Source organism: Neopsephotus bourkii, unplaced genomic scaffold (assembly GCF_033783945.1).
Source record: "Neopsephotus bourkii isolate Nb327-2 ecotype Australia unplaced genomic scaffold, CSIRO-AGI_Nbou_v1 NB_1792, whole genome shotgun sequence".
In the NCBI taxonomy this organism is placed as follows: Eukaryota; Metazoa; Chordata; class Aves; order Psittaciformes; family Psittacidae; genus Neopsephotus; species Neopsephotus bourkii.
The window spans coordinates 5,856,817-5,878,035 of record NW_026902266.1 but is presented as its reverse complement, the minus strand read 5'-3'; the positions used below and the strand labels follow the sequence as shown (position 1 = coordinate 5,878,035).

The window sequence follows — 21,219 nt, the reverse complement described above, 5'->3', positions numbered from 1 at the left end:
AACTGATGCCTTAAAATAATTCAAATTGGAGACAACATACTTAGGAACATCTTAATGATTAGTTGGATGCTCAGCAGACTGATAAAAATATTGTTGGCCCCACGATCTGTTTCCTCTGCTCCAAGCCACTGCTTTAAACTAATGACGGTTGATTTTGAGCCAAGCACTGAAATTGAAAAAGCATTTATTTTTCTTGTGTGCTTCCATCTTGTACTGATGCAAAGCAAGTGAAGGAGAAAAAGTTCTATCTTGTTTGTTTTGCCCCAAAAAGTGCAAATTGGAAAAAGCATAGTGAGCCTGCTTTGGAAGGCTTTTTTAGTACGCATTGTTGCAAATGCAGGAAAACTAGCACTAAGGGATGTGACCAACAGCTTGTGAAAGCTTGTTGAAATAGCTCATCTGGCAGACAGGATAGTATGAACACCCAAATACCTTATCTGAGGAGAAGCAGCTGTTTGAACTGCTTTACAGTCCTCCCAAATTACTACATCCCTATCACATGAAAAAAGGGAAAATCTAAGGGTAGCAATAGAGACTGCTATCCTTGGAAAGCACAGCACAGATTTATCAGATTAAGGCCAAAAATGTAGATTATCCATTTCAGTTTTTGTTGGATAGGGAATCCATTTTTGGAGAGTCTTCTTCGGAATGTTATATGGTGTCAAAAAATGTAAGCCAAGATGCAGCGCCAGCACTGCTGACTGAACTCTCTCTGACTTAAGGTGATCTTAGTTCTTTTCCGTCAGCTGTAGCCCTTTGTGCTCATTTGTAATATAGTACAGCTTGCTCTTTCATTTTCTGAAGCTGACAGTGATTTTCATTCATGCTTCAGTTACAAAGTGAGGTGGCTTCTCAGATGTCATTAAAATGTCCCTTATTTTGTTATTTTTCAGAGGAGGGTTACTGCAGTGTGTGCAGGGATGACAGAAAGGACTGCTGGCTGTTGCTGACCACTGCTCTGTGCTCTATGCCTTGGAGGTTCATGAGTGCAGGTTCTGGTTGCTGTACTCCCAGTGCTTTGCCTGAGAAAGACCCCCCTGCCCCCCACTTTACCTTATTGTTGCCTCTCCTGTAGGAACTTTGGAGAGGGATGGGAGCCATCAAAACCTGGAGAAGCAGATTGATGATGAACACAAGGGTCTTGAAAACAAGCAGCAGGGCTGACAGTGGTCTCCTTGTCACTGTCTGGTGACAAAACCTTACCATCTGCAGCAATTCTATGACATTTTGGTGTTATTTATGCCCTGTCATTGTCCTGCTACTGTCCACCTTATATGAGAAGGTTACAGTATGTTTGCCAAGTGGAGGGAGATGGAAATACGGTTCAAAATACTGAACTAGAATTGTGATTCCAAATCTTTTGCGTTAATCTTCACTTTCAGGAATGGTGTTTCTTTTATAGAGAATGTGGGTATTATTTTTCTAACTGTTGTCCTCTATGTTCAGCCTGGCTGTTCTGGTAGCATTTGTCCTACATCACAAGATCTCAGATGTGTTTTCTTTGGGATTTTTTTGTATGTGTGAGCATTGAACAGTAGTTTAAGTATTTTTATATCCATTAACAATGTATGAATAAAGATTTAAACTGTAAGCCTTATATGGGGAAAGTATTATAAGTGTAATGCTTCCAAATAGAAGATTTCATTAGAACTCGCTCTGTGAGTCATTGTTGTTATATTAATAGAGCTGTTCCCAAATATGGATTTGGAAATGGGCCTTCTTCATGGTCAGTGCTGCAGATGACATACAGAAAAGAAGTATTTACGTGAAATGTCAAATGGCTTTTGGAGGGGTAACCTCTTGATCAGTCACTCAGATCAATGGAATATATAGAGTAATCTTGTAATACGGTTCTGAAACTAGTACTTTATGCCAGGTGATATTTTAGTTGGAAAAATCTTTCTTGTTTTCATGTGAAAAAGTGGTTAAGAAATAAAAATCTCAGGCTATGTTATAGAAAGACCTCATTTTATAACTACTGCCTGTCGTGGTTTAACCCATCCAGACAGCTTGTTAACCCACTCCCCTCCCCCCTTCTTTCCCTCCCTCTACTCCTGGAGGGACAGAGAGGAGAATCAGGAAGAATGCAACTCCCACGGGTTGAGATAAGAACAGTTTAGTAACTAAGGTATAACACAAATCACTACTGCTACCACCAGTAATAGTAATGATAAAGGAAATAACAAGGGAAGAGAATACAACACCCCATCACCAGGTGACCGATAACTCGCCCCCCCAGCCCGACCAAGCACCGACTGATACCTCCTCCAACCCTGCAGTCCCTTTCACCCTTCCGGGTAACTCCCAGTTACATCCTGGGCATGACGTGCTGTGGTATGGAATACCTCTTTGGTCAGTTTGGGTCAGGTGTCCTGTCTCTGCTTCCTCCCGGCTTCCCTCCTTCCTGGCAGAGCATGAGGCTCACAAAGTCCTTGGCCAAACCAAAACATCATTTTTTATCAGCTCTGTTCCCAGCTGAAAGTCAAAACACAGCACTGGACCAGCTACCAAGAAGGAGAAAAATGACTGCTACTGCTAAACCCAGGACACTGCCAAAACTGCCCTGATCACTTAGTTTCCTATCTTTTGGAAGTACTTAAATCAAAGAATAACCTATAGGAATATATGGTCATTCTCATAGGTTATCTTTGTGCAGCTACCAGTTACTTCTTCACAAATACCAGAAGCAGAGATGATGTTGCACATCATGTGTGCGTGTGTGTGTGTGTGTGTGTATGCTTCTCTCCCTCTTATTATTTTTCTTCTCTCCCCATAGTGTTGTGTGTACTTACTGGAAATGTCTGACGTGGATACACAAAACAATGTTGTGGCACAAATTCAAGAAAACTGTTATCCTTGCTCTTATACAGAATCTCAGGGGATGATAAATGTTCGTGTTACAAACACGAAGCTCGTATTACAAAGATGCTGTTTCATTAATAACCTGGGGCCAGAACAGGGAACAACAAATCGCTTTTTTTTGGCACCTTCTGTGCTATCTCCTTCCCTCCAACTAAACTGTTTTGTAGAGTATGTAGTGTTGGTCAGGGCTTATAATGAAGGTGGTATATATACAGGGTTAAGAAGTTTCCACCAAAAGTAGCCATATAATTTCTGTTCTACACCAGAGCTATTAACATCCCAATTTATAGCTCATTAATAATAATTAGGGGCAGTAAATTAACTGCAATTTTTTACATCAGTTTCTGTGAATTAGAGAGTCAGTAGCTTGATATGCAATGGACGATTTAATTCTACTTCTTTCCCCTAAGATCTGAGTACTGGAGCTTTTAGTGGGATATTACTGTGAAAGCATAATGAACAAATGCTTTAAACATAGTAATTTTAAAAGCATTTTTTCAGTGAATTCAAGCTTTTTGCTAAAACAGAATGGGAGCTTATTTTCTTCCCTTACCTGCTGTCAAACCATGCCTACAATAATGATGTAAATTGAGGCTTCTTTCCTCATACCTGTATTGAGGAGACTTCTGATTAAGGTCTGCTCTAATGCTAAGAAAGAGAAGTAAAGCAAACCCTGATAATGACTTCTTTTTACATATTCCATTCTCAAAGCTCTGCTCTGCCAGTGATGCAGGATGAACCATCACTTAGTGCTGCTAGCTCAGCTAAAAGGAAGTGAGAGTTCTTTAACTTATTCTGTGTGGGACAGAACAGCAGCAAATGCCTGTGCCAATGGATGCTAAAGATAACGAAGCATCGTGCATTGGCAGGAAAGATCCTAACGCTGAATGTTAGGTGTTTGACAGCACCACACTGATTTTTATGTGCATGTCAGGTTTTATTGGCTTGGGAGCTTTATTGCATGGCAGTCATGCAGCTACATTGCTCAAAGGTGTTGAACCTATTCTTTGTTAAGATAAGTCTTTGCTTTCTCAGTCACTTTTAATTATGAGGATAGTCTTGAGAGAGTAACAAGACACTTTTCTGAGGGATTTTAATATTTTTGTTGCATTGTAATTTGATTTCAAGGAGCTTGTTAGGGGATTTTTGTTGTGAGTGACAGCTCACAGAACACTCTGAAGAGGAACCGCATTGACTACATGGATTTAAATATGTTCACGGGGTTAAATGCTGTGTTCTGTAATATTCTCAGGACTCTTGCTGCACTTAAGGTTATGAATATTTTTATGTCCCTTCCCCAGGTGTGAAAGCCTGTTCAGTCTGACCTCAACAAACACAAATTAAGGTAGTGAAAGAAATAAGATTATTTTTTTTTTTCAGGTTCATTCCATTCACTAAAGTATCTTAATTTCTCAGTGGCTGAAACATGTCTTTCTGAAAGAGATTGAATCCTATCCAGTTAATCACTCCACTACTAAGCAGTTTGGTTGTTTGGTGCTTTCAGTGACGGTGGATCATGTACCAAACTTCGTGCGTGTAGCAATCAAGTTATTATAGGATTTTCTTTGGGTAGCTATCACAGGGAGCTTTGAGCCAGCATCTTAGTGACTGATTTTCCTAGAAAACCCACATACTTTTTTGTCCTAATGATTTCTTTTTTTCCCCTGAGCTACTGACAGTGTTGCTACTAGCAGTTTCTGAGGTGGAGGTGTGGAAGTTTTCGTGTGCTCTTGGGAGCTAATTGGCACTTGAAACAGTATAGTCTCATTTATAAAATAGGGATAAAAATGTCTAGCCACTTTATAAGGTGCTTAAGAACTAATTAACTTGTACAGTTATTTAAAAGGTCATATTCACATTTGCTGCCTTTATGTAAAGGTAGATAAAGACTACAAAGGTCTATCCACTTGAAAACTCACATAAAAATAACTGAATTTTACATTTATAGGTAAGTCTGCATGAAATATAAATACATTTGAAAACAGCAGCACCAGGGTGAGTAAACATTAGTAAGCCCAGCCATCCTGTCGCTTACCCTAGAATAATTACTGGTCTGCATTTGAAGAACAAATGTTAATGTTGCCAAACTCCACCTTTTTTCCTGCCCAGTCTGTATGTGGGAGAGCCTTTATAAGAATCTGTTTCCTGTTTCCCAGACAAGGGAGGGGAAAAATGTGTTTTCTCCTTGTTCTGAAAAACAAAAGACAGGCAGTGACTGCATACCCACATCAGCTGCCAGCCTAAACCTGAGCATGCAAACAGTTGAAGGCTACAGCAAGTTCCTTAGTTTGACCCTTGGCAAAACAGCACATTGCTACTGCAGTCTGTCTCATCAGGGCTTACACAAAATTTTATGAGCGAGAAACTGGCCGAAAAGTGATAAAGAGAGCTGGATGTGTGGTTTTTATTATGTCACTTTGACCTGATCTTTGAAGCGCAGAAATACTGTCCTTGCAGCATTTCTTCTCAAACCCCTTGTTTTCAGATTTATGGATTATTTTCTGTCACAGATAATTAGCTTTGGAGAGTGAGTTTTGCAAGGAACAGAAGATACAGTGTCAGGGAATGTGTGCCTCTGCCACTTGCAAAGTAATCATAGTAGCTCTTCCGAAGTGCAGTGCTAATCAGTATGTGACAACAATAAAAAACATACCAGATAAGAACAACAGAACTGTAGCATCACAGAATGGTTTGAGTTGGGAATGGACCTCAAAGATCATACCGTTCCAACCCCTGTGCCGCAGGCTGGGACACCTTCCACTAGACCAGGCTGCTCAAAGCCCTGTCCAGCCTGGCCTCAAGGATGCCAGGGATGGGGCAGCCACAGCTTCTCTGGGCAGGCAACCTGTGCCTGTGCCTCACCACCCTCACAGTAAAGGAATTCTTCATGTAGCTAATCTAAATCTACCCTCTTTCAGTTTAAAACCATCCCCTCTCGTCCTATCTCTACATACTCTTTCCATACTTCCTGTAGGCCCCCTTTAGGCACTGGAGCTGCTCTAAGGTCTCCCCTGAGCCTTCTCTTCTCCAGGCTGAACAACTCCAGCTCTCTCAGCCTTTCTCCATAGATTTTTTAAATTATTATTTGATTTTTTGTTTTTATTTGTTTTTCTTTTGACTTAGATGATGTATCAGCACAGATGTGGTTTCTCCAAGACCAAGTCTATTAATTCAGGTTTTGATAGTTACTCCAGTTCTGTCCTGTGTTATGTGAACAAGAGTAGGTAGCTTCAGCCTTTTCCCACCTTAAAATTTGGACATTGTTCAGATTTGAGCATCCTGAGTTAAGATGGTACAAATGGGGACTGCTGTGCTTTCCAGCTCCACTGGTGCAGATACAAAAATAAACTTTACTTTCATAGAGGCAGCGTCAAACAAGTTGAGTTCATGTCTGCTTTATGCTCTCCTTTTAAGGGAAAAAAAACCCCATACTTTTGCTTTCTGTGGGAGAACTTAGCAGTTAATAATGTAGTACATGATCAACAGTGGAATTGCAACGCTCAGACAACAGGACGTGTAGTAGTGTGTCCCTGTGTATTAGAGAGGTCTATGAATAAATAATGGGTGTCCTAAAAATAGTTCAAGAACTAAAAAGCAGCGGTTTATCTTATTCAGAAAGTGGTTGTAGAGTTATCAGTTCCCTTTTTTAATGCTCTGGGGGTTATGTTGTGTGTAAGTTCACTGCTTTTGCTTTGTCTACCAGCACTTCTGAAGTGCTCCCTTTGGTGGGAGGGAGAAAGTTCCTTACTGTTTTGAAGAAAATTAGTAGACAATAAATACATTGAGCTTTTGATATCATATATATATATATATATATATATATATATATAAAATCTGGACACAGTAATAAGTTTTCAACTTCTGGTAATATATGACCACGGTCCTTGAGCTGTTTTCTGACACCTGTCTGTGCAGGCTGAACAGCTCCACTTGGATCGCTCCTCTCCAGTCTCAAGTCTGAGCCTCCTGTTTCTCAAAGTGTTTTCCTGTGTTCTGGAGCACTTCTGACTTCCTCCCACAGCAGTGTTAAACACCATGTCCTGACAGCGTGGAACAATGGAACAAGCAGCTATGTGTAATTTTTCTCTGTATACAGTCTTATCGCTCTCACTTATGGGAACTGGCTTAGTTGCACACATTGGGCATTGTTCTTAGCAAGGGCATGTGGTAACCTGTTAGCATAAGCACGCTCTTCAGCAGTACAGCTAAGCCACTGCAGTGGCAAACCTCCCCTGAAAGAGACTTCCTATCCGTAGCTGGGTTTCTGCTATTTCTCTCGTATCGAGTGCTTCTGAAATTGCTCCATGGTGAGCTGAGTCACAGGGTTAAATTTTCAGAAAACAAATGCTATGAAAATGCACCATTTCCAGTTGGTTTGGGCAAGAGGCCATGAATGGGAATAATCCAGTAACCTCTCTGAGGAGGCTAGCTGATAGAGTGACTTAGCTGTGTCACCAAAAGATGCCCTCAAAGGATTTCGGAAGATCCAAATGGCATTTTGTGTTGGTAGACTATTAAAGAACACTGGTAGAGGGATTAATAACCTTTATTTGTTGAATGCATAAGCACTATTTAAATATTAGTTTTCTCTATGTGGGTATTTAGAAATTTAGAAAAAAAATCACTTAGAGGTTTCAAATATCTCAATGCCAGTCTAGTTTCAGTTCTCTGTATCCATTCAGCCAATTTTTGAATAACATTGCAGCCTTTGGATCATCTAACATATTTATTTGCACAGAGCAGACATTTGTTGCCTTCATGGAAATGCGAGGCTGTTTGTGAAAGGTTACACAAGTACAATGCCAAACTATTGATGTGTTTCTCATTGCCAGTCTGTTTCTCTTAAGCAGTAATCTGTTAACAGCAGTTGTGGTACAAAAGCAGATGTGTACACTAGAGGAGGACAGTCTGGCTTCCTTTGTTGCATCGTGAGAGAGCGTGGGCTTTCAAGTTTCATTCAAAGTTGATTGTCTGGCATTAGAAGTAAGGCAGTAAATGAAGCCCCGAAGAGGGTAAACTGCAGCTTTAACTTTTAGTAGAGGTATAACGTGCTGAAGCTGGGAAATATCTGCAAGTTCTTACTTGCAGAATGGCAATCTATTAAGCTTTGGGTCTCATCCATCAGGCAACCCAACAATTCTTGAGGGTGTTTATTGGAGATGGGTGGCTAATGTTTTTCAGTGAGTTCAGGTATGGATGGGTATATTTTCTCCAAGTTCTGTACACTGGTAGCATTGTTCAAGCAAGACCGGGGACAGTATTGAGGGAGATGGGGACACAACTTATTTTGGGGTCTTTCATTGCTGAGTATGTTACTTGTAAAGGATGAGAGATTGCATTTGCGCTTTTTGAGTATGGGGAGGGAGAATAAAGAAGGCATTGGAGATAGCAGAAAGTGAAGTAGAACTGAGCAGCTTTCTGCACTCATACTAGCAGGTGATAAGACATTCAAGTTTTAGGCTGCATCGTCTTCTTTCTACACTCTCTTGGGTCAGATAATTTGACTTGAATTAATACTGCTCTTTGCTCAAGGGTATGCAAGGATTACAGTGGAAGCAATGCTGTGATAAGGAGCTTATTTTATGTGGAAGCATAAAGACATAATGTTTTGGCCATGTGCTCTGCATTTGTTTCTTACAACCTAATTCTGAATGGTCGTGCAGTGGCCTCCTTCCCTCCCCTCCCTTCCTCCATGGCTGTGAGTGTGAAAGTGAAGAAAATGGCTTACAAGAAAAACAAGTTGTTGGGGTGGTTTTTTTGCCCTTGAGGTTTTTTATGAAGGGTAGCACAACCTGTGTGGGATGAAAAGATCCTAATTGTTACTAAGCTGATTAACTATTTATAAAACAAGTGCTATATTATATCTATAGCTCTTCTGTCTAGAGAGTGTAAGTAAATGTATTTTACAGCTTTTTCTTTCCAAGCTCAAATATTGAGAATTAACATACCTCTGTTGTCTTAGGATGCAGATATTCTCTGTATTTCTAAATGTTAGAAACTTAAACATGTTAACCTTGCAACATTATTAAATGAAAAATGTTCCTTTAACTGGATCTTCCTTCCCCAACAAATTGAAGTCCTGAGTGCTTGTGCACCTCTATTAAAACTTTAAGAACAGCTCCAGATCTTTTGATCAGTCGTGCTTACGTTGTTTTCAGTAGGCACTTAGATTGCTTCTGAATTAGAAAGGCAGAAAAGACCTGAAGTATTTAAAGATAGGAAAAAAAGATTTCTAATAATGAGGCAGAAGGAGACTTTTTTTTGGTTTGTTTCTCAGAAGGTGGTCAAGAGGTAAATATAATATCTTGCTAATGAAGTTAAAAGAGGGGGGAAGAAGAAAGCTATAATCTAACAGAGAAAGCAATCATAATTGGAAGCATAAATGATGTTAAAGCTAGAAGATTTCAAACATTCAAAGGATATGAAAGCTATGAAAGCCAAAGTGGGGACACAACTGTTTAGTTTATCTACAAGGTTAATAACAGATGAATTCCACCCCAAGAAGAGGTGTGCAATGCTGGCTGTATCTATGTGGCAGATCTTGTCTCTATGTAAATTTTAAGCTGTGGTAAGTATTACATATTTTGTCTTGTCTTTAAAACTGCTGTCCCCCAACAAACCATTATTGGTGAAGACAAAGCAATAGTATCATATGAGGTAAAAGATAAGAGGAATTGTGTGTTACCTGCATGTTGTTAACAGCTGAATCTGTGCCAATTTATTCCTTATCCAACCTGCTGTTTAATAGAATCATAGAATAGTTAGGGTTGGAAAGTACTTTAAGATCATGAAGTTCCAAACCCCCTGCCATGGGCAGGGACACCTCTCTCTAAACCATGCCACCCAAGGCCTTGTCCAGCCTGGTCTTGAACACTGCCAGGGGTGGAGCATTCACAGCCTCCCTGGGCAACCTATTCCAGTGCCTCAGCACCCTAACAGGAAAGAATTTCTTCCTTATATCCAATCTGAACTTCCTCTGTTTAAGTTTTAATCCATTACCCCTTGTCCTACCACTACAGTCCCTAATGAAGAGTCCCTCCCCAGCATCCCTATAGGCCCCCTTCAGATACTGTAATAGGTAAAGTTTTGTCTGCGAAGGCTTTTTCCTAAAGGACTTAACAAATTCTTGGATGATGGAGTGTAGTTTCTTCTCCCTATTCTTTTGGGATAGGAAGTAAACAGTTTTTTGTTCAGTGCTGAGGGATGTTGAGAGGCCTGGGATTACAGGGCAGTGGGTGTCTGTCACTGCCCAGCTGATTGATAGCAGGACTTCACTTTCTGTGTTTATTCCATGTTTTAACATGCACCCAGATTGTGACAGAGAATGGTATTGACTTCAATTAAGCAGATTTTTACCAGGTTCTTTATAAAGTTGGTCACAGGGAAAGGCAGGCAAGACAATACTTCATACAAGAATTGCTAGACAGTAGTGTTAGCAGTGTAGCTGTAGTCAGGTTCCAAACATATATGAACACTTGTATAGGCAAACAAAGCAAAGCCTGATTTGTAGAATAAAATATTTTATTCCTTTCAGGAACAGCAATAGCAACGTGGTTTGAATGTTCTGTCATTAACAGCAGCAACTGTACTCTTACAATAAAAGGATTTTTTCAAAATTTGCATTTAGTTGTTCATGTGTTCATTGTGTAAATGTAGAGCATGTACTGGGACGAAAATGAAGATTTTCTTCTGCCCTTTAGAGCTAAAATAATATGCCCTCATCCTCTGTCTTTCCTGGGCCCGTGAGGAAGCTTCATCATATTGATCATGATTCTCAAAGAGATTAAGATTCAACCTTTTAATTTCCAGTTTGATATAGCATTGTAACACACACATAAATTCTTTTGAAGCTAATCAGTTTTTTGCATACCTGTCTAACAGCCTGGTTGGGTTGGAAAGGCTGGAACTGGATCCTTAACAGCATTCGTACTTTCCTTTAGATTTAGCACAGAGCATGTAGGAGGGCACTGGGGAGCAGAATCTGTATTCTGTATTTTATCACTTCCAGCCACAGAAATGAAAAACTGAATTCTGAAGTATAACCAGAAGCTTGCATACAGAGTGCAAATCAATATACCAAGGTTAGCTTTTGAGTGCTTAATTTCTTCTTAGCTGTTCTGTGTCTTCTTTAACGTGACCGCTCCTCAGGTGTAGTTAGCCAGAGCTGGCTGACTCTGACAGGTATGTCTACAAGTAAAACAGTGTAAGACTGCATCTGCTCAGAAGAATTGTGCATGGCTCATACTTCCGGCCAACATACAGAAGAACTTGTAAAGTTTAAGTGATATTTTCAATAATCTGGTATGTTTTGTCCCTGATGCTTTTGGTTACTGTGTGCAATCTAGAAATACATACTGTTTCGTCTTTTGTCAGGTCTGCACCTATACTTCTTATGAAATATCAGGATAAACATCCTCAACACTCCTGTTGAATAGATATTTAGAAGTTAACTTTTTGAAGTTAACTTTACTGAAGATTTAAGGGTATTTTGGAATCAGCATACTGATTTTTTTTTAATTTATTTTATTCCTATTTTATTGTCTTGCCTTACAGAAAGTTAAGGCAGCTGTGGTAAATACAGGGTAAGAATAATGGTGAAGAAAGCTGAAGGAGAAAAGTTACTGCCTGTTTCATAACACTAACAAAAATAAAGCTACTGAAAGTAAAAATAACTGTTCTTTTACTGAAGCAAAAACAATGTAAAGATTGGTGCAGCCGTCTGTGGGTGCAGACCTGTTTATATAATGTGGGAAAAATTTTCTAACAAACTAAGAATAGTGGTTAAATGTTTGTCCTCTTGGTGGTACCCTGGTCATGATGCAATTCTCAGCAAAATGTGCTATAATTACACAGGGAAGTTGCTATTTGCATGGTGGAAAACAGTGTGTTTTCCCTGGTTTCAAATCATTCCGAAAGCAGAATGTCAAAAGAGAAGGGTTCACCTACTGTGTATTGGGGCACATTTCCTTGATGTACCTTCAAAGGGCAGAAGTAGCTCAGGATGCAGGATGAATGCAGTATTCGTTTTCTCCTCCACACAGTAAGCCTAGAGAAAAAAGAATACTTCTGGTAGTGTCTGTTACTTAATTTAGGTAAGATTTGACATACAGAATTTTATATATATTTACTTTGCTTTATAGATAGGCTCAATTTCACTTGCACCTTAGAAGTACTGGCTGAGTTGCACTTTTGAGAAGTCTGGAGTCACCCTTCGTCTCCCCTGTTCCCACAGAGTGCCTCCTCTGGCACTCACCTGCCTGTGCATCCTCACAGTAACATTGCAACTTCGACAAGCATTTGAAAAACATGGTTTTGCCATGTTTGTGGTAATGGTATTTCTCAATAGCTGAGGAGGAATTATGATAGCATGACATGATCACTCATGGATCCTAGTCTCAGCATGTAGTGATACGGACAAAGTCTTGGAAGCACATAATTTAGGACTAGTATGCAAAGCAAGACAAAATACAAAATGTAGACTATAGTAATGTTTCTCTTTTTTGTGTGTGGAATTGGGGTAGATCTTTAGTAAAGGTCATGAAGAACACTCTTGGTAGACACAGTAGTGTCCTCTTATCAGTTCCTGTCCAGTACTTTAAGTGTGTCTTTTTCATGCTTGAGAGCAGACAAGGCTAATTTTCTTATTGCATTATTAAACATGACAAATAGCAATCTTGTCTAACCAGAACAGCAAAGCTCATCTGTCAGCCAGTGCTTTCCTTTGTTTCCTAGTAAATAAACATCCACTCAAGAGTTGCAATGGACTGTGGGGGAAAAGGTGTAAATCCAGCTATAGAAGAAATTCTAGGGAAAATGGGGGTTTGAAGCAAGACAGCATCAGAAGACCCTTACCTGCAGCAGTGTTGCTTAATGACAAACATGTGCTTAATGGTTTTATTTTTAAACTCATGTCTGTTGTCTCCATGATTGGCTTAAACCCAGGGCTCTTCCAGTTGTGCATCATTTTACGGTTTTTGGTGGGGGTTTTTTCTTCTTTTTTCATTGATCAGATGAGATTTGGGATCTGGAAGTTTCCTTTAATTCATTGTTTCTTTCTCAAGATATAATCCATGACTGCCTCTTAACCAGGGTTTACAGCAGTACAAGCATAATAAAAATACTTGTGTACTGTAAGTGATAATGTAGCCATAATTTAGAGGGCAGCTTTCATGACCTCTGTATGCTTCCAGGAGAGGCTTTAAAAGAAACTGCTTTCAAATATTCTGAGCCTGAAAAGGAGACTTCTGATCATAATTCCAGCAGATCTGTGTTATGTTATTTTTGTATAGAGTACTGACATTTTCCATAAATTTTACTCTTTTGGGTGTTCTTTGAGATTCTTCACTACTAGCATAATTTCTCTCAGAGTCTAGCTTGATTTGAAGAAACGTTACTTAGAAAGGGATGTGATACAAAACCAGTAATCCTATGTATATAAGCCTTTTTAAACCAATAGTTCATTATTAAACTAAACCAGTGTGCTTCCAGCATATGTTAGTGCAGTGCCTGAAAAAAGTGTGTCTTGTTCTTAACCTTAAATTATGTTATCTAGACACTTTTTGTCCAAATCTGTCCAGAATTTGTAGGAGAGGATTGCTCTCAAGATCATATAATCATGTTGGGTTTTGTAAGATGCTTTAAGTTTTATACTATTGAAGTGTGAGATTCAAATCAAATGGGTAAGTGAATGCATTTAAGCCATTTTCTTTATCAAAAAATCGAAGTGTGAAAGCTGGCTATTTTTTTGGTAACAAGTTTTAGGGAAATTACAAGCTGGTTACTTGCTCTGTGCAGTTTTTTGTGGCTATGCCTACATAAGTGTATGTCCCATGTGCATCACAGCAGGACTGGCAAACACATCAAAGACCCAAGACATTACTGCTGTAGGAATGTTATGGTTCTCATGTGTAACACCTTGACTGTGACCAAGTGTCAAGAATTGCCCTATAAAATGCCAAGGTTTTTCTAGTAAATGTACAATCTCTCATTTAGCAGACTGAAAAAGAGCTGTTAATTTTTTCAATCCACTCAGTGCTTTCTCAGGGTATGTAGAGGCTTCTCCAAAGGCAAGATCTTCATGCTTTTACTTCCATGACTGTTTGAAAGGCAGCCATGTAACTTGAGCAGAGGCAAGTACCTGTGATAAACCACTTGTGTCTTTCTGTAGCCCTGTGTCCATTTCCTATGCACGCCTTCACATACGCACTGACCAAACAGGTTTTACTTCACAGCTATGAAGTGGCCCCTCCCCTGGACTGAGCTGCTGCAATGTAAACAGCACTAACGCAGCTTTGCAAGACTGGAGGACTGCTGGAAAATTTTTCATCTGTTTCATAAATTTGAGTTATTTCAGGTTTTAACTTGGGTGTTCTGTGGCATCCATTACATGGCAAAAGCTGTTATGGCTTCCTGTTGCTCTGATCTGTGTGGGGCCTGTGAGGTATTAAGAAATCAGATTAGCTGAGATGTAGCATCTGTGTTCTGAGTCATATATGGAATGCAAACGTGCACTGTGTGAAACAAGTCAGTTTACAGACTTCTGGATTTCGTGGCCCTGCTTTCTAGAAGTAGTAGCTAAGGAATTATTCTGTAAGTGCCAGGAATTAAAATGAACAGTTTTCCCTGTTTAATCTTACATAATGTAAGCTCTGTGTGTTATATTTTGTAATGCACTCCTGGAGAAAAATCCCCAAGAATAAATTTCATCCTTCTTTCCTGAATTGTTTTCCCCTCTTGTCATCTAAATGGAATATTACCAGATAAAATCATTTTATATACTGCAATGAAACCATTCTTAGCACCAAAAAAAAAAAAAAAGAGGGAAACTTGTATTTCCTTAGTGGCTCTCCATCTGTCTGGGAAAACTCTCCAAGTTCACTCCCAGCATCTCTCTTTTTCCTTCTATGCCTTTCCCACCCAAGTGAAGATAGTCCTGACCAATAACAGTACTGACACGCATACCCTCCTTTCCTGTGCTGATTACACCTTTGACTCCTTGGTCTAGAGTTCCGTGCCAATTTGCAATTAGGGCTTTGTTTTCTGTGCCATATTTACCCAAGTCTGTGAAAACAGTAGTAGTGTTATAAAGCTTACAGGGAGAGTTCTGTATATATGTAGCAAGTAGCCCTGAATATGTTAAACAATCCCTGGGGAGAACTTCTTAGCCAAGTTTCAGGAGTTTTACCGCTTTATATGAAGCTTGAGGTCCAGTTATTTGGGGAAGGGAAGGAAAAGGAGTCTTTCATTTTAGCATTTCTGTATCAAATGCATATTGCACTAGTGCTTCCTGGGAGTGCAGCCTAGTTAAATTTCAAAATTGGGCCAACAAAAAAAAGGAATGGTAAAATGTGAGATAAATTTCTCACTTGTGTTATATCTAGGATGGAACTAACAGTAGCCACAATGGTGTAAATTAAGCAACTAAATCTTTACATTATGCTGCAAGCACCCCATGCAGCCTATCATCAGGTACTCTGCTTAATAAGACTTCTTCCTTTGACTTAATCCTAGAGATGCATGTGTGGAAAGACACCAGTTTGGGCACTCAGAATAATCAATGCAGTAGCTTCGCTGGCAAATCTTCCTTTCTGCTTTCTTCTCTCCTACTCCCCCACTGAAAGCAAAAAAGGGATTTTATCCTCTTTGAGATAGATGCTGCATGTCACTTGAGCTTCAGTATCACCTGGAGCTTTGCTAGGCTTTTGCCCAGCAAACTTTGTCTGGATGGAAGACAGTTTTATGAGGGTGATAGATTTGAGCTGTTTATTTGCAAATACTTTTCCGGTTTATTGTTCCTTTATATCATAGTGCCAAGCATATTGTTTTGCAAATCAGAAAGAGGAAAACTTTCTGTTTCCTGAGGCTGTCATTGTGATGTTTTATTGTTTTGGAATGAGCTATGCAAGAAAGATCCTGTATAGGGACTTCATCTGTCTGAAATCTGTCACTGCTATGTAATGGTATACAACACCTTAGTACAGAAAGGAGAGAACTTTGTCAGTTGAAAGCAGAGGAAACTTTCATTAGAATGCAATAATCCTTGAACTCACCCAGGATACAGACAACTTTAAAAAACGGAACTTATTTTTATAACAGTGGTAAGCTTTCAGTGATACTGGAAACTGAGGTCTGAATCTGGTAATTCTGGCCAACTCCACAACAATTCATTGACTGGGCATCTACATGCCTGGAAGAGCTGCTCAGGAAACAGTTGTCCTGCTGGTGTCTGTTTTGCTTTTGTCACTTGAGGTAGGCTGACTCAGGAGCACTGATTGAAATGCAGGTGATAAAAATCAGTGCAGTCTTCTGTTTTTCATCACTTCCACATGTAGAGTCCCATCTTTTCTTAATAGTTCTTGGGCACTTGCTGAGTGCTGTTGAGTTGATTGTCTCCTGCTGAGCTGCTGTTATAGCTACTTTCTCTGAGACATTCATGTTCTTCAGCTCTCATTCATACATACTTCTTGATGAACCTGGCTTCTCTTGACATTTGAGATGTGCCTACATATGTGCCAGAAACACAGTACCTTTGCCGTCATGATTTCTTTGTTTGGTACATACAGCAGCATTCACTTTCTTTGTTCTTTGTTCTGCCTTTTTAATGTGGCTTTTTTTGATTATTTTTTTCCTGAATAAATTCTTGATAGATACATCTTGATAGCTATATATAAAAAATATGTGATGAATCCTTGGTTCTTATTTAGTGCATCCTTTCTAAAATGCCATAATACAAATTATTTGGAACTCCTGGTGGAACTTTACTGGTATTTTGGCATATTTTGCTGTTCTTGCTACAATTGATTGTTGTTATGGATTAGGTGAGAATTATCATTGCCCTTTTTTCCTCGTTGCCTATTGCAGACACCCTCCCCATGTCAATGAAGCTGAAGGTGGTGGTTGCAGGATAAACACTGACTTCTTGTTACCAGAGCTTTCAGTAAAGCAGCAAATGTATGCAGCTTGTCACTTATAAATGCTGCTTTTAAGCTCAATCTGTTATGCGCAAACTTTCTGCAGTGTGTGGCCAGTGTCGATAAGGCTTGTATCAGAAGACTCTGTGTGGTCAGGAAGACTGATTTCTCTTGCTGTTATCGCAAGAGTGGGGCTGAAAGTATGCCCTCGAAACCATTATTTCCCCCCTTCACCATGACCACATCCAAGCTGCTTTTTGAGACTGGAACAACTTTGATTTTACCCTGCCTTCTGTCCAAAATCCATGTCTTTGCTGTCTACGTGGAGCAGAGTAGCTCATGCCATCTTTGCTGAGTGAGGATGACAAAATGGAGAGTAAATGTAATCTTAGTATAAATCCCACTTAGAGGCAAGCTAAAGGATGAAATGCTTTCATTGCTGATTTTGAGCAGTTCCAGAGACCTGAGGATGTGCTGTGAGGTAACTGGTAAGGGTACTTGGCTGCATGGTAGCAGGGCACACTGAAGTCAAACAAAATGGCTAATTAGGTAACAAAATTGAAACATGATATGTCAGACAGGGACACATAATATTCAGCTTAATTTAAAGAAGAGCTTTATGATCTGATGTTACAAGGCCTCATTTCTATGCATATAAATGGTGAGTTGTACCTTAATCAAAATAATGGTTATGATATTCCCCAACCCCTCCCCAGCACTGTTTGCTTGTCTGGATTGACATGATGATATGACTTGCTTTCTTTACCAAACCTCTGGGTACCTCTGGTACCAACCTCTGATATATCCCTGTGGTGGCTGCTTTACACTTAACTTTTATGATATTGTAAAATGGGCAAATAAATACGTAACTGTTAACTGCTGTTTATAACATCATTGTAAATACAAAGCATTATTCATAAAATATATAAATACCACTTCTTGGCTTCGTAGTTGGGATCAGTGCAGAAAAACTTCCTGTCAGTGTACTATAATCACATAGAGTCATGTGTAGGTGGTGGGAACTGGGGCTCCCATTCTTTTGTGCCACTGATGATGTTGTTTTGCTGATGTGTCTGTAGGGCTGCTACAAGTCTTACAGCTGTTGGTAGGTCCATTCACAGATATTTCTGTTAATGGTTTAGTGATGACTTCAGTTCACAGCTACGCAATCTTTCAGCCCTTGCTGGTGGGTAAGGGGTATGCTAACACCAGGTTGCCACTGCTGAAGCACACTTGTGCTGTGGACAGATTCAACAGTAGTTATGTGCAGAGGATGTTGAGGAAGCAAGTGAAAAAGAATCATAGAATCAACTAGGTTGGAAAAGACCTTTAAGATCATCAAGTCTGACCTTTACCCCAGGACTGCCATGCTACTAATGGAAGTAAATAGGCAGGGTATTGCATGGTGGTTAAGACATGCCCTTGAGGAAGTGCCGATCTGCATTCTTTGGAATATGCATACTCAGGGATCAGACCAGTAGCCATGTTCAAATAAAGATACTGCTTCTAGATTGAGTACTGCTCTTCCTGGATGCAGCAGCTTTCAAGCACACCCATTTGTGCCTGCACCTGTGCTCTGAATCTTGTTAGTGTGAGAATCCATACTGCTCATACGTTTTAAATGACTTATGTTGATGCCATATAAATAAAATGTGCATGTTTAAGTTGTGCTTCCTATAATAACCTCATTTCATTTTTATTATTTTGAAGCATTTAAAATTGACTTTGACATGCTGTTGGGCTTTCCCACAGCTTGCACAGAATCCACTACTGCAGGTAATCTATAGCATGCAGTTGATCTGAAAAGGGGATGCAGCTTGAATGGAGGAAAAATGATAGGTGGAGGAGAGGCTGGAAGGGGTGCTGTGGAGATGTATGGTTAAGGAATGGGAAAGGCATCTGTTTGATACAGAAGCTAACAGAATAGAGAAGTGGGTCATTCATCTGGGTCAAAGTAAAAAGCTACCAGGTTTAAAAATTCTATTTCAGATGATCTATCACATTTAACAGCAGAGCATCAGCTCCTAACCTGTGTGGGATCATTGAAGTTCCATCTCTGAAGAGCAAATGTTTGGCTGTCAGAGTCACTGAGAGGCCAGCTTTCCTAATACAACTGCAAGACCACAGAGCTGTATTTATTTTGGTTTGACCCCTGGATTTTTCTTTAATTTACTTTGGATAGACAGACTTTTTTGAAAACTTAGGCTGCTTTATATCACCAGCTTGTTGGTTTTAGGGTGGGTTTTTAACAAACAAAATTCTCTTTGTGCAGATTTCATTGGTGAACGAAGTGAGGGCGACTGCTCTCTTGGCAGGTGTCCTTCTTCTGCGTGCCAGGACTCCTTGCTTTTTAATGTTACTGTGACAAGTTGCTGTTACTTGGGGAAAAGATTGAGCGAGCATCAGATTTTTCCAGGGTTGGATAATCTTCTGTATGAGGCGCTGGGCTGCAGAGTGAAAGCTGAGCTGTGCTGAGCTGCAGGCTTCCTGTGTGCTATCAGTGAAGTCATTAAAACTCCAGCTTAAATGGATTGCTGGGAGAGTGGGAATAAAAATACCTCCTGGTTCACAAGGGTGTGGAGGCCCAACTGGGACATGTGACTGAAAGACGGTGCATAACTGACCGACACCACTGCGTGGGGCATTGCTTTGGGTGCGGGTTATTTCTCCTCACGTGGCTGCAGTTTTTCATGGCTTTGTGCCAACAGCGGCCACGTTCCCACAAACTTTGACCAAGGGATGCCAGGTTGATGACAGCAGCAATGGTCTGATTGTGCTAAGTCTAATTCAACAAGTCTGGTGGCCTTCGGTTTACAGGGGAAGATGCCCTTTTGGTGAACCAGGTGGAGTGCTTGGCTGTACTTGACTGGGTACACCCTTGAATGTTTGGCTATACCCGTCTTTCTGACTGCAGCCATGGCTGCCAGAAACAGCAGAACCACTGTTCTGTCCAAGATGTCACACATCGGGTTTTAGCGTGTCAGAATAAGGGATGTCCTCAGGGGTTTGTGTTCTAGATCATGTCTTACTAGAGCTGTCGGGGTTTTTGTTATGATTTGGCTCTGAGTGCTCATCAGCAAGATGTGGGCACAGCTGCCTGGTCTAGAATGTGTGTGTAGGGTGACTAAGGAGCTGCACATACAGCACCTTTCTAAGGACTGTTAGGAAAACTCATGACAAAGTAGCTTCTCGGTGTAAAACTGATGGTCTGTCACAAGAGACCTTGTGTTTGGGATGCTGCTTGTCCTTGGAGGACCATTACCCAAGTGCCTGTCCCTAACTGGTCATAATGGCAAGGTGTCTCTTGCTGTTTATGGTTTTACTGTTCTTCACCCTTGCTCAGTTTAAACCACTCTGACAAAGGTTTTGATGTCATTGCTGGGCTGTTCGTGGCAGAACCTATCTAGCTTTGCTCTTGGGCTAGCCTATGCCTTTGTTTGTCACAGTCCTGAGAGCACAGTGCAAACCCTAGCTCATGAAGGGCGTCCTTATCCTCATTTCTCACCAGGAGTCCAGTGTGGCCCCGTTACAGATGGGGCCTGTATTGCAGACCAACAGCAGCGCCGCCCCAGCAAATCCGCAGTCTTCCTTTTTGGCTACCAAAAGACGTGGCAGGTTATTACTGACGGTAATGCTTGTGTTGGGCTGTGCTGCTTGGACATGTCCAGGGCCGGGGCCGGGTGCTTCCTCCCTCCTGTCCTACCGCCTGCAACGCTGCTGACGCCCGCAGGGCCTTGCAGCGTATCTCGACGTGCAGTGGAGCCCAGCAGCGCCCGGTCCCGGGGCAGGAGCGGCAGCTGCGGCGAGGCGCGGCCCCACTGCCCGTGCGCGGCCGGTGGGGGCGGTGCCGGGAGGAGGAGCCACCGCCGGCGCCCGCCCCCTGCGCCGCCGCTCATTGGCGGGACAGGGGCAGGGCGGGGCGCTCGGCCGGGGGCAGTGGAGGGGAGCTGGGGCCGTGCTGAGCCCGCGGCGTGTGCCCGCTCGGCTGCGCTGGGCTGCGCCGCGCTCCTCTCGCCGTACCATGGTTGGGGATCACGGCAGCCTCCCCGGTGAACGGCCCGTCCTCGCCCAGAGTCCCAAACCCGGATTAAGCTGCAAAATGGTCTTGCAGGCGGTGGGCAAAGTGCTGCGGTAAGGACGGGAGCGGCGGGCGGGCAGGGCGGCTGCGGGTGTCTGAACGGGGGTCGCCCTCAGGAACGCGTGTGCGGCCCCCCCGCCGGAGGGAGAAGGGAGCTGGAGCTCAAGTTAACAACTTGGCCCGGGCGCCTGGCTCCGCGCGGCCCCTCTCGTGTCTGGGGGCGGGGGAGTCAGCTTTCGGCGCCCTTCGGATCTTGTGTAGCAATCCGGGAGGGTGGAAGCTGGAATGGCAATAGCTACTTGGAGAGAAACATTTGCCCACCCATAATACTGCAGTCAAGTTTTGTTTGTGCTCCATGAGAACTAAATT

General features: G+C 41.4%; 1 protein-coding gene across 5 annotated transcripts in view; it reads left to right on the top strand.

The window, feature by feature from the left end:
* MOB2 (MOB kinase activator 2) overlaps positions 1-21,219 on the top strand; it is a 118,874-nt gene that overhangs the window by 65,038 nt on the left and 32,617 nt on the right. The window contains exon 1 of one of the 5 annotated variants that reach the window (XM_061342478.1): positions 20,693-20,903. The exons of the other annotated variants lie outside the window; for them this stretch is intronic. Coding sequence (XP_061198462.1) covers positions 20,794-20,903 — 110 coding nt within the window. The 5' untranslated portion in view covers positions 20,693-20,793. Of the gene's footprint in view, positions 1-20,692; positions 20,904-21,219 lie in introns of those variants that run through there. 5 annotated transcript variants of the gene reach the window in all.